The sequence below is a fragment of the Saccostrea cucullata genome, unplaced genomic scaffold, assembly GCF_032062105.1.
Source record: "Saccostrea cucullata isolate Sc308-1 unplaced genomic scaffold, CSIRO_AGI_Scuc_v1 ctg4664, whole genome shotgun sequence".
Classification (NCBI taxonomy): domain Eukaryota; kingdom Metazoa; phylum Mollusca; class Bivalvia; order Ostreida; family Ostreidae; genus Saccostrea; species Saccostrea cuccullata.
In genome coordinates, this window is record NW_026930822.1 from 19,858 (window position 1) to 31,529 (window position 11,672).

The following is an 11,672-nucleotide window of genomic DNA, read 5'->3' on the forward strand; positions in this document are numbered from 1 at the left end:
GAAGCTAAGTTAGCCCGGAACCAAAAATTATGGTCATAATAAACGTTCCGGGTTGCAATTACTGAAAGAAATTTCATATGTTTTTGCTACTTAGTTGTTTGTTTTCCATTTTGTTACGAAGCTAAGTTAGCCCGGCCGGAACCAAAAATTATGCCCATAATAAACGTTCCGGGTTGCAATTACTGAAAGATATTTCATATATTTTAGCTACTTAGTTGTTTGTTTTCCCTTTTTACGAAGCTAAGTTAGTCCGGAACTAAAAATTATGCTCATAATAAACGTTCCGGGTTGCAATTACTGAACTTCCTATTTCAAGTTACCATCATGTGTAGATGTAGAAGGACGGGTGTGTTAGCTCCCCTTAGTTATTTAAAGAATTTAGTTAAAACAATCGAATTAAATTTTGATCCACTCGCATACTCGCTACCTTTAGTGTAGCTACTAGCGAGTAAGCGAGCAAATCTAGCATCTAAAACCATATTCGAATACATGTTTTGTATAATCATATATGTGACCCCCCCTCCCCCCCCCCCCCAAAAAAAAATCAGGTTTGGAGACGATTAAAGTTTTTATTTTCCTTATTTATTAAGAACATTTCTTAGTTAGTACTTCTTTATTGGGTGCATCCCTATTCCTTTTTTTAGAAGCATGTTTGAATTTAAGACTGATATGTTTAAGTATTTTTTTAAAATTCATTTTAATCGATTTCTATTCAATATATCTTTAGCAGATTAGTCCATTTTTATCCAAGTTTTGTGTAAAAAAAAAAAGATTAAAATAGAGTTATTTGTGTACAATCTAGTTTACATTTAGCAGAAACAGAAAAACGGAGCTACATGACAATATACAAGTAACTTTTCTTTTCATAGTTGTTTGTATTATTGGATAAGTATTTTAGAAAAGATATAAGGCATACATGTAACATCTTTTCTTGTTTTTTTGTCCAAGTTGATCAACAAACTCTCTCTTTCTCTCCCTCTTCCACGAAGAGGAAGTCACCTCTATAAACTTTCTTTAATTTTTTGAATATGTGTTGTTTCTCTGCTGTTTTTATTATTTACATCGGCTTAAACCAATAAACGCAGCAGATTGGTTTAGATCTTTTGAATGTATCCCCCCTATCCCTCCGTTTTTGTCCCAATAAAAAACAATCAATTGTATTTTTTTATCTACTTAGAAAGGGCTTGAATAAATCTTTTTCAATGTTTTAATCTTTAAATGCATAGATGTCAATGAGCGCATTCTTATTAACTGTTCTCTCAATTTCTATTTGTATATACATATATTCACACAGTATGATGTTCATAAATGGATTTAGTTCATTAAAGAAATCATTAATTTACAGTAAATAGTTGATTTATTTAAACGAAAAACATTCTTAATTGTTTTCCTGACACCAGCGTTTCTTAAAATCACCTAAGATATGACATGTCCGCAGTCATCTTAAAGTTAGGACTAAGATTAGGAGGTCTCCTAAGATAGGATAGCTTCGATGGCCTCACTTAAGACTAAGATATGTCGTAAGTTCGTCTTAAGAGATGTCTTAGTCCTAAGATAGCTTCATGCATGCCTGCAGGTTTTCATTTTAAATTAAGATTTTACATTCCCATCGAGTTCTAGAGCGGAAATACACGTTTTATCAGAATTAAAGAGAAACAATTTCTTCTTTTCCAAATAATTATAGTTTTTGAAAGTTCGTAAAAAAAAAACCCATTATATCTATAGGAAAAGTCATTCAAAGATGTCTTTTGAAAAATCAGGTAGGCGATAGAACAAACGTTCGCGGTTGCCTTCCCCACTCCTTTGTTTGTTGAATACATTTAACAAATTGTTAATTAAAATATGGAAAATTTCATACCAAGCAAATCAAGTTTTTTGTCTATTGTTCACTGCAGGGGAAGGGGGGGGGGGGGGGGGGGGGGGGGGGGGGGGGTGAGCAGACTTCACAATGCTATTCATATAAATAGTAAAATACAGATCTGTGTTTGTAATACATTTCTTCTTCAGTGTTATTTTTACAAATGAATTCAAATGTACTTGTACTTTCGTGCATAAATAAACATAGGTAATCAGAGATTACAGAGCTCACCTCAACGAATGTTGTCTTTAAGTAAGGCAAAGTCACACAATTAACCAACAAAAAGTGTACATTCCAAATATGAAAATATTTAAGCAATTTTGATCTGATACTTTGCAATAGACCTACATAAAAAATTTAAACTAGTTCTTCTTCATGAAAATGTAATCAAAATCCAGCATCTGAAGCAAATTTGAGAGTTTTCATCTCTTGATGCAACATTTGTGCAAGTTTGGTTTATACAATGTTATATAAGCCTTATAGTTTTTTGGTAATAGACCTGCACCCATAACTTTTACCTGGTCTATTATCTGAAAAATGTATGTCGAATTCAGCATCCGAAGCAAGTCCATTAGTGTGCATCCAAAGATGTATCGTCCATGCAAATTTGCTCATTATAGGGCTCATAGTTAATTGGAAATGAAACATGCATCAAAAACTAACATTTTCACTCATCCACAAAAAGTAGGTCAGATTCAGCATCCGAAGCAAGCCTGGTAGTATGCATCCTTAGATGTATCATCCATGCAAGATTGGTCATTAAAGAACTCATAGTTACTTGGAAATGAAACCTGCACCAACAACTTTTACCTGTTCACTCAACCAGAAAATGTAGGTCAGATTCAGCATCCGAAGCATGCACGGAAGTGTGCATCCTTAGATGTATGATCCATGCAAGTTTGGTCAACCTTATAGGCTTATAGTTACTTGGAAATGAAACTTGCATAAAAAATTTTAACCTGTTCACTCAACCGGAAAATGTAGGTCAGATTCAGATTCCGAAGCAAACTCTATAGTATGCATCCTTAGATGTATCATCCATGCAAGTTTGGTCAACATAGGACTTAACGTTACTTGCAAATGAAACCTGCACCAAAACCTTTAACCTGTTCACTCAACCGGAAAATGTAGGTCAGATTCAGCATCCCAAGCAAGTCCTGTAGTATGCATCCTTAGATGTATCATCCATGCAAGTTAGGTCAACATAGGGCTTATAGTTACTTGGAAATGAAACTTGCACCAAAAACTTTAACCTGTTCACTCAACCGGAAAATGTAGGTCAGAATCAGCATCCGAAGCAAGCCCGGTAGTATGCATCCTTAGATGTATCATCCATGCAAGTTTGGTCAACATAGGGCTTATAGTTACTTGGAAATGAAACCTACACCAAAAACTGCACCAAAAATGTTAACCTGCTCCAAAACATTAACCTGGTCATTCCTTTGCTGAAATTGCAGCATCTGAAACTTTGACTGGTACAATGAAACACACTAGAACCATCTTCCATGCATGTCTAATCAATATAGGACATAGAAGTACTTAAAAAGAAAACTGCTCCAAAAAACTTAACCTTAACCCGGGACGCCGACGCCGACACCGACGCCGAGGGTATTACATAAGCTCCCCCAACTTCATTGAGGTGAGCTAAAAATGAGTTGAATTTTATTCAAAAGTTTTTAGCCGTGTCATTGAAACATTTCCAAGTTGATCATGTGCATGTTTTGTTGACATATAACATTAAAATTTTAAAAAAAAAAAAGAAAAAAAACTTCACCTGACGAAGAAAAATAATCAACAAACGGGAAACACTTTTCCTTCGTATTAAACATGTTAAATGCTTAAATTATAAATTCCCTTTTTAGATCCGGCATGCACTCGTTTCCCATTATGTTCTTGTATTTTAATTTATTAATATAATTATTTGGTTAAAAAAAAACGCAACTACATGTATGGGTGTTTAAAAAAATGTAAGGAAATTAAAATATATTACCTAATAATTAAAGTATTTTATCGTAAATATAATTAATCTATCAACATTATCATCTGATCAGGGTGGTCATGTGTGCTTACGGCGATTCGCAAGACTGCGCAATTATTCGTATCGATAGAAGCCAAGTGTGTCGTAAAACAGCACGATGGGGGTATGTCAATGTAAACAAGTTTCACACCTTCTTTTGTTTACAAAGAATCAAAATAATCAACTGGAATTTCGTGGATTAATATATTTAAATCAGAGGCATCAATAAATATATAATGTCTCTGGTAAAAAGACCGCATATTCTGACTTGAAATGTAAACATATATGTTGTCTTACGATTAAATCCTGCTGTATCATATACGAAGGTATAAAAGAAAGAAGAAAATTAAAATTAACAGCCAATATTAAATATAAATAGAGAGTTTAATAGGGTGCTTGGTTGCCCGGAACGTTTTGTACGACCGGAACCAATCTTACGCCGGCCGAAACGTTTATTATGGCCCGGAACCAATATTATAGGTATTTAGCGTTCCGGCCGGAACGCTAAGTTACCCGGAACGTATATTATGCGACAACGGCACCCACATACGATTAACGCATGCTCCAGGTGGTGAGAAAGAATATTACAACAGAAAAGGCTTCCCATCTATCCAACTTCAGGTATTAAGTGATTGAATACAAATATGTTCTTTCAACATTATCATTACAAAAAAAAAAACAACTAATAGAACCTTGATTTATGTTTAACACTTATGTTTAACATTTTAAATTATAACTTATTTGAACTTGAAATTTTTAAAACGCTCTTTTTAATAGGCAGCAGTTGACCATGAATTATACATCATAAGTGCGTACAGTGGATGGCCAGGCTGCACCCACGACGCTAGGGTTTTGAGAAATTCACATCTCTATCATAAAGCAGAGGCTGGGGAACTGTTTATCCAAGGGCATCATCTTCTAGCCGACAATGCATACCCACTGAGGAACTGGCTGATTTCACCATTTAAAAATTATGGACACTTAAGGTAGGATTCTTCTCATATTTCTAATATTTAAAAATTAATGAAATTTTCACAGAATCAAGAACACAATACCAGTAAGTGATAGTATCAGTGCAATTAAATTTGACCGTTTTATATTAGAGGCAAGGTCAGGTCAAGGTCATTATCTTTTTCCTTGACATTAAGAATAAAAAATAACTGTTGCCAATCATGTGATACCTACTTCTATTTCAAAAGTTTAATGATTGTTCTTTTTGCATAAAAACATATTACTATATAGGTTCTGCAGCATGATATTACCAAATTTACATAAATAATTTAACTTAACTTGATATTGGCTAATCCGAATTTTCTCTGTTTTTCTTAATTTTTTAGGATATATTAGTTATTTTCATATGCTTCCTATATTTAACTTTTTCTCATTTTCACATATAATAAAGAAGTCCTATAAATGTACAAAATGATACAAAAACAAAAAGTTTTGATCGTTTACTAAGAGAGAAAAAATACTTTTTATGGATTTTTGGCTCAAATCTGCACTTTGATAGGAAGCGTTTAAAAGCTAATAAAGTTCTAATTTGTTTGGAAAATCATATTTATTTGATAGATTTTGAAAGTTTAGTCCCTCATTATTAATCTAACTTACATTTGAAAATTTCTCCAAGACTTCGATGTGTAAAAATTATAACTAAATTCATTGTTTTGTTATAATTATGAGAGGCAGAAAAGAAGATATTTTCATACGCCACCATTCCGCCAAAAATATAGTCCCTGCTAGTTTTTAAACGCAGTTTACCATTTCTATTTGAAGTTGTACAATTGTGATGAGGAAAGAGAAATATGATCTTTTAAATTCCTTACACCTCAATATATAAGACATATAAGCAAATATACTTTGAATGTTTCATCTTGTCAGAAACCAGAGAAGAATCCTACCTTAAGGCCAGAGGTTATTCAATTTAACAAAACACTTTCAAGCGCACGACAATCAGTGGAGAGAGCATTTGGTCTACTAAAGACGAGATTCCGAATCCTAAGAGATGTTCCACTAATGAACCCCGAGGTCATTACCAAATTAATAATTGTTACATCTGTATTGCATAATATGTGCATTATGAACAGTGACGATGTTGAACAACAGTTGGATGTAGAACTAGAAGAAGATGTTGATGCGAACCAGTGCCAAAACGTGTTTCATGATGGACTTAGTGGAATTGTGCGCAGAACGGAATTGGTACAGGCTCTACAAGTTTAAACGCTACAAACTTCATTGAATTTACCTTGTCTGTATAAATATTCCAGGTGTAAAACAGTATTCCAAAAATAAAATTTTTAGAAAACATTTTTTTTTATTTTATAACAAAAAGAACATAACAAAATCACTATCTGTGAATGGCATTATGGAATGAAAGAGACTTTGGTAAATAAAATATATGCAACAGTGCATTCACATATATATCAACAAAATGAAGAATAAAATCAGGTCAATCCCATTTGAAATAAAACAATTTTTTAAGTATTAAACTCTTTCTTTAGAGACCATATTATTTTACAACTCAAATAATATTTAAACAGGGTCTACAATGGCAAAGGGGACTAGGCATGGTAGTTAAACATTTACAAGTAGATTTCAGAAAACATTGAAAGAGTTCTATAAATAATAATCTTTAAAGAATCCATTATTTGTTGGATTTTACATTCTTTTTATGACCCCAATCTTGAAATACATTGTATGGTAAGTACATGTAACTTTAGTGACCAAACAACTGCATCAATTTACGTTTCATCAGTCTTGTTCACACGTCAGCTTTGCAAAAATATACTTATAGGCAATAAACATGTGTGTAGTTTGATTAGAACAAAACCACTGATCTCAAAACAATTGTACACACAACTCATGTAAGGCAATATAGCTTAGTATACATGTTAACAGATCAATGTACCATAAATTGATAACAAATTTCAACATGTTCAACAAAGTAATGTAAAATTACAAAATCACTAAGGAAACTTTCTGAAAAAAAAATTAAAGGTGAATCCTTTAGTATATAAAAAAATCTTGCACACATATTTCAGAAATTGGCAATGCATAATTAAACAGCTCTGCTTGCATAGTTCCACATAATCAATTTTTCTTGCTCTTAATGTCCATCTCAATTAAACTGATAAGTTTATCAAATCTTTCCATTTTTTCTGTATGCATTTTAGTGAAATCTTGATGATGTTTCTCTAATAAACTCGCAAATTCCTCTTCATCTCTCCTTCCTTTTCTTGGTTTACTTTTTTCTGCTTTTCTTGCTGTTGAATCAGACTCTGTGCTTTGACTCTCTGTTGAATCAGACTCTGTGCTTTGACTTTCTCTTTTATCTGTATCTATTACATACGCTGGTTTACGACACTTCGTACCATAATGCTCATCAAACACTCTTTTGTGAACAAATTTTTTTGCAGCGGAACCAGTTGGGCTGTCAATGATCTCTTTCCACTTTTTTTTAATGCATTGTACTTATACATTGCCTGAGTGGTGGAAATTGATACATTCAAAATTTCTTGCATTTTTTCCGTAATTTTCTGCCAGAGGGAAAGATGATTTCTAGTTGTTGTAAATGACTTATCCATTTCGTGCCTTAGGTCAATAAGCAAGGATTCCTGAGATTCTGTCCACTCTGGCCTCTGGTAAACGGGTTCTGGTGAAGAGAAACTGCTACTTAATTCTTGACAATCAGATGATGTGCTTTGCAGAGAGTTTTCTGATGATGACAATGATTCTCTTTGCTGTATACTTTCTGATGATGACAATGATTCTCTTTGCTGTATACTTTTTGATGATGACAATGATTCTCTTTGCTGTATACTTTCTGATGATGGCAATGATTCTCTTTGCTGTGTATTTTCTGATCTTTTCTGTTCACTCAAAATGTTCTCAACAAGCCTTTGTTTTGATCCTGCATCTAAATGAAAAAGAATTATCAAATTAGTTAACTTGTCTGTAGCAGAAAATATTTGTGCCACATAAACATGATAAATGTACATATTGTAACAGTAACAAAAACATACTAAGGAAGGGATGCAATGACCTACATTGATTCAAAAATTTTGTTTTCCAGTGTTTTTCAGATGCTGCTAGTGAGTAAAGCACCTACATGTCTATTATATGAATTAATTTTATTTGATACATATAATAAAAGTGAAGGAGGACAGGTTAAGAGATAGATAAACATTTAAGAATGACCATTCAACTTGTGAACTTTCAAAGCCAGCCTTAATATTTTAGTTTGGTTGACTCCATACAAGTTCTTGAGTTGACAATTCAGTTGACAATTACAACTGTGGTTTGCAATGATACAGTCTGGGTGGTAAAACATTTACCTATTCCATCTGAAAAAAGCATTGTGGCCATGTTCTGAGTGACATTAATTTTCTTGATTACTCCGCCCTTTGTTACTTTTAGTTCGATCATCCTACAAATGGAAGTGAACACTTGCATCTCAAATGTTATGATGTATAGTTATATATTTCAAAGAGTCAACAAACTTGACTTATAAAAATACATTTATAATTTGAAAAAACTCCCTCAAATCTATTGCATGCATAATGTATAAGATTTTATTTGTTTAGTATGCTAAAACAGACATGTAAAAAAAAAAGGTTAGTAGTACTACATTTTTTGTACTACTATGCACTTCCTACTTTCAAATGAATTTGATCTTTTTTTTTAAGGAATGCCTTTTTGTGTGTGCTAAATGCTCAGATATTTTCATTTTTAACTGAATAGAAACATGAAAAAGTTCAGAAACAATGAGTCTCGATTCACCTGTCCATTTTCTGCACACTGGTTGCATAAAACTTCCTCCGAGTCTGTGTCTCCAGTCAGAAGAAACTCAACTTCAAAACCTGCACAGCTTGCATGGAATGCCAAATGACAAAAATCGCACCTCAGGATTATTCTTAAAAATATCACAGATGAGTAATTTTAATGGAATTTGCAAAAATTGTATCTTAATGACCTTTATAACTTTAAGTGAAATTAGTGGTAGATAAACATAAATTCATACATTTAATTCTTTTAATTAAAAAGAGATATTTGATATTCGAATATTTCATCAATTTTATAACACAGGAATTTTTTTCTTTCTAATCTCATACATTTATGAGGCCATTCAGGACTACTAGACTTATACTAGACTCATTTGGCCATTCTGTTGGATAATTCATGCATATTTCTCTGATCTACGTACCTGAATTCGCCGTCTACAGCTACTTTTGATTTCCGAGCTTGTCTCTGTCTTTCTAATGATGGAACGCTTTTCACATCAACGGTATGACATAAAACGCACGTCCAAAATGCAATTTTAAGCTGATCTACCTCACTACACGTAACGTTAGAATTTACCACTTGATCACTGGCCATAATCTGCAAAAAAATTTATAAATCAGTTTGAGCTTTCATAATAATAAAAAAACACGTGCAATCTATTATGAATCTCTAGAGATAATCGTTAAAATTCATTTTTATTCCTGTGCAACATCTACCTTTCAGACGATGTCAGCCATCTTTCAACAAGACAACTAGTACGCGGGAGAATAGCTCGTGTTTTTCGACTAGACTGGTTCACTTCCGGCAAACTAATATGCGTTCAGGTTAACTATAGTTCAACTTGAGTGAAAATAGTTGGCACGCGAACTCCACCTAAAGAAAAAGATGGACGAGTTGCAAAAACTTGAGTATTTGTCTCTCGTATCTAAAGTTTGTACAGAACTTGAGAACCATTTGGGACTAAACGACAAGGACTTAGGTATGATTGATTGATTGTATGTTGTTTAACGTCCCTCTCGATAATTTTTCACTCATATGGAGACGCCACCACTTGCCGGTGGAGGGCTACAAATTTTGTCCTATGCTCGGCACTCAGGGCCTTTGAGCAGTGAGGGATCTTTTTCGTGCCGGCACTAGCTGCAGATCTGTAGCGTTATGGTTTTATATATTTGTCTTTGACATGGGGCCTCGGTTTATACGGTCTCATCCGAAGGACCGGTCTCCACATCCCTCATTGGGATTCAAACCCGCGACGTAAGTATTGACTCCTTACTTTGCGACTCTAGAGCAGATGCTCTAACCACTAACTTAGGTATGAAAATGGTGCCTAAAGTCGAAACTCAAATTTTCTCCAAATGAAGATGATGTAATATTTCTTTCCACTACATTATCCAGTTACGACGGGCAAGAACCTGTTTATATAACCAAGATTTTTAAATGGAAATGGCTATTTAATGTATTTATACACATTATGTATATATTTGTTAGAAAGTATGACCACCTATTGTGAATACTCCCTTAATACTCCCCATTTTAATGAAAAAAGTACGAGAGCAAACATTTCTTTTAAGAAAAACATATGAGATATTAATTGAGATTACCCTGTCAGTCACATATTAGGCTTGATATTAGCAAAAGAATACATGTAATTTATAAATGCCATGTTATAAACAGAATGTACTGTAGATTCCTCATAATAGTTGTACGTGAGAAATGATAGTGTAACTTCGTTCGAAGCAGCACTCGCGATATAATATTTGTCGCTTATGATTAAAACTCTTCAAACAACATTTGAAACATCTAGACTCTTACATCAAATGACTTTGCAGGTAAATTGAATTACCGATTCATTGTCTGAACCATACTAATTTAAATGAAGAATGTTTAAACTTCAATAATATGTCTGCTTTATCAATTAAATCTTGGAGAGTTTTTTTTTTCCTTGGAAATTTTTGTTACCACCATAAATGCAGATTGAGTTCAATCTTGTGCATTTGTGCAGCCAATTCACCAAATATATTAAGTTTAATTTCCCAATATTTACAATGGTTAAATCTTCCTCTTTGATCCAATTCAGTTTACTGAAATAAAGATTAATTTTAATACCGGGGTATATTTTTCATATTAATGTTAAAAGTTAACACAATGGATTTCAAACTTCTCACATCTCTTCGTTTTTTTCCAGCTGAATTTATCATACATCTGGCAGAAAAGAACAATACTTATGAGAAGTTAAAAAAAGCTCTGGATGAAAATGGTGCAGAGTTTGCAGTAAGAAATGGAGTTTACTTGACTGTACTTAATTTCTATAAAAGTTATGCATTATTTCTTTGGTGAAGTGTTAAAATTGAAATATGCAAGGTCAGGGATCATGAGGGTAATGGAAATTGAAGTAATATATATCATATTTTTATGTAACTGAAAGTAATCATTGTAATGTGTACATGTGAAATTGACAAAATTTTCTTTTACAAGGTTATGATAATTTTAATTATCATGATTATTAAAATAACAGTTTTACCACAAGTTTTTTGTGGAAAGGGAAAAATGATAAATGAACCAATTTTCACACAATTTGAGTTGTAGAACAAGCATATTATTAAAATTCATTTAATAAAGCTTTTCTGTTGAGTTCTGTTACAAATTTATTGATGTTGTAAATATTTGATTATTTTTAGGATTCACTGGTTGCAAATCTGCTCAGGTTGATTCAAAAAATGAAACCAAAGCCACAGAAAGGAGCCAAGTAAGAAACAGAAATCACAATGTACAATATGAGCATGATCTAGGGGAAGGGGGGGGGGATTCGGTGTACTTAACATGTCAAGATAGAAGGTAATATCAAGGTCATATCAAGATAGAAGGTAATATCAAGGTCATATCAAGATAGAAGGTAATATTAAGGTCATATAGAGATAGAAGGTAATATCATAGTACTTCACACAGCGCTTCTCTGAACTTAATAACATTTTCACTTAAGGTTTACCATTTAGCATATAAAAATTAAAAATCGAAATT

At 33.0% G+C, this 11,672-nt stretch overlaps 2 protein-coding genes across 3 annotated transcripts; one reads left to right on the forward strand and one right to left on the reverse strand.

The window, feature by feature from the left end:
* Positions 1-4,756: 4,756 nt before the first annotated feature.
* On the reverse strand, positions 4,757-9,536 carry LOC134230254 (uro-adherence factor A-like). Of its 2 annotated transcripts, XR_009984303.1 has the most exons (6): positions 9,371-9,536; positions 9,076-9,251; positions 8,652-8,784; positions 8,207-8,298; positions 5,774-7,788; positions 4,757-4,855 (listed from the first exon to the last, which is right to left on the reverse strand). XR_009984303.1 is itself a non-coding variant. In XM_062712023.1 (5 exons), the coding sequence occupies exons 2-4, from the start codon at positions 8,657-8,659 to the stop codon at positions 7,214-7,216; spliced, it is 675 nt and encodes a 224-aa protein (XP_062568007.1). In that variant the 5' UTR covers positions 8,660-8,784; positions 9,076-9,536; the 3' UTR covers positions 4,761-4,855; positions 5,774-7,213. The 2 variants fall into 2 exon arrangements, 1 of the variants encoding a protein (XP_062568007.1); XM_062712023.1 differs by having other exon boundaries at positions 4,761-4,855; positions 9,076-9,536.
* A 3-nt stretch (positions 9,537-9,539) lies between these two features.
* LOC134230255 (ATP-dependent RNA helicase DHX8-like) lies at positions 9,540-11,418 on the forward strand. Its single transcript, XM_062712024.1, has 3 exons — positions 9,540-9,633; positions 10,840-10,925; positions 11,333-11,418. Exons 1-3 carry the CDS (start codon positions 9,540-9,542, stop codon positions 11,402-11,404), a joined length of 252 nt encoding a protein of 83 aa, XP_062568008.1. The 3' UTR covers positions 11,405-11,418.
* The last annotated feature ends 254 nt before the right edge of the window (positions 11,419-11,672 follow it).

Excerpts from the sequence above, each read along its gene's own strand:
- LOC134230255 (XM_062712024.1), top strand. The coding sequence starts at position 9,540 with ATGGACGAGTTGCAAAAACTTGAGTATTTGTCTCTCGTATCTAAAGTT. Across the intron at positions 9,634-10,839 it reads ACTAAACGACAAGGACTTAG|CTGAATTTATCATACATCTG; the intron begins GTATGATTGATT and ends GTTTTTTTCCAG. Across the intron at positions 10,926-11,332 it reads AAAATGGTGCAGAGTTTGCA|GATTCACTGGTTGCAAATCT; the intron begins GTAAGAAATGGA and ends GATTATTTTTAG.
- LOC134230254 (XM_062712023.1), bottom strand. Across the intron at positions 7,789-8,206 it reads GCTTTTTTCAGATGGAATAG|ATGCAGGATCAAAACAAAGG; the intron begins GTAAATGTTTTA and ends TTTTTCATTTAG.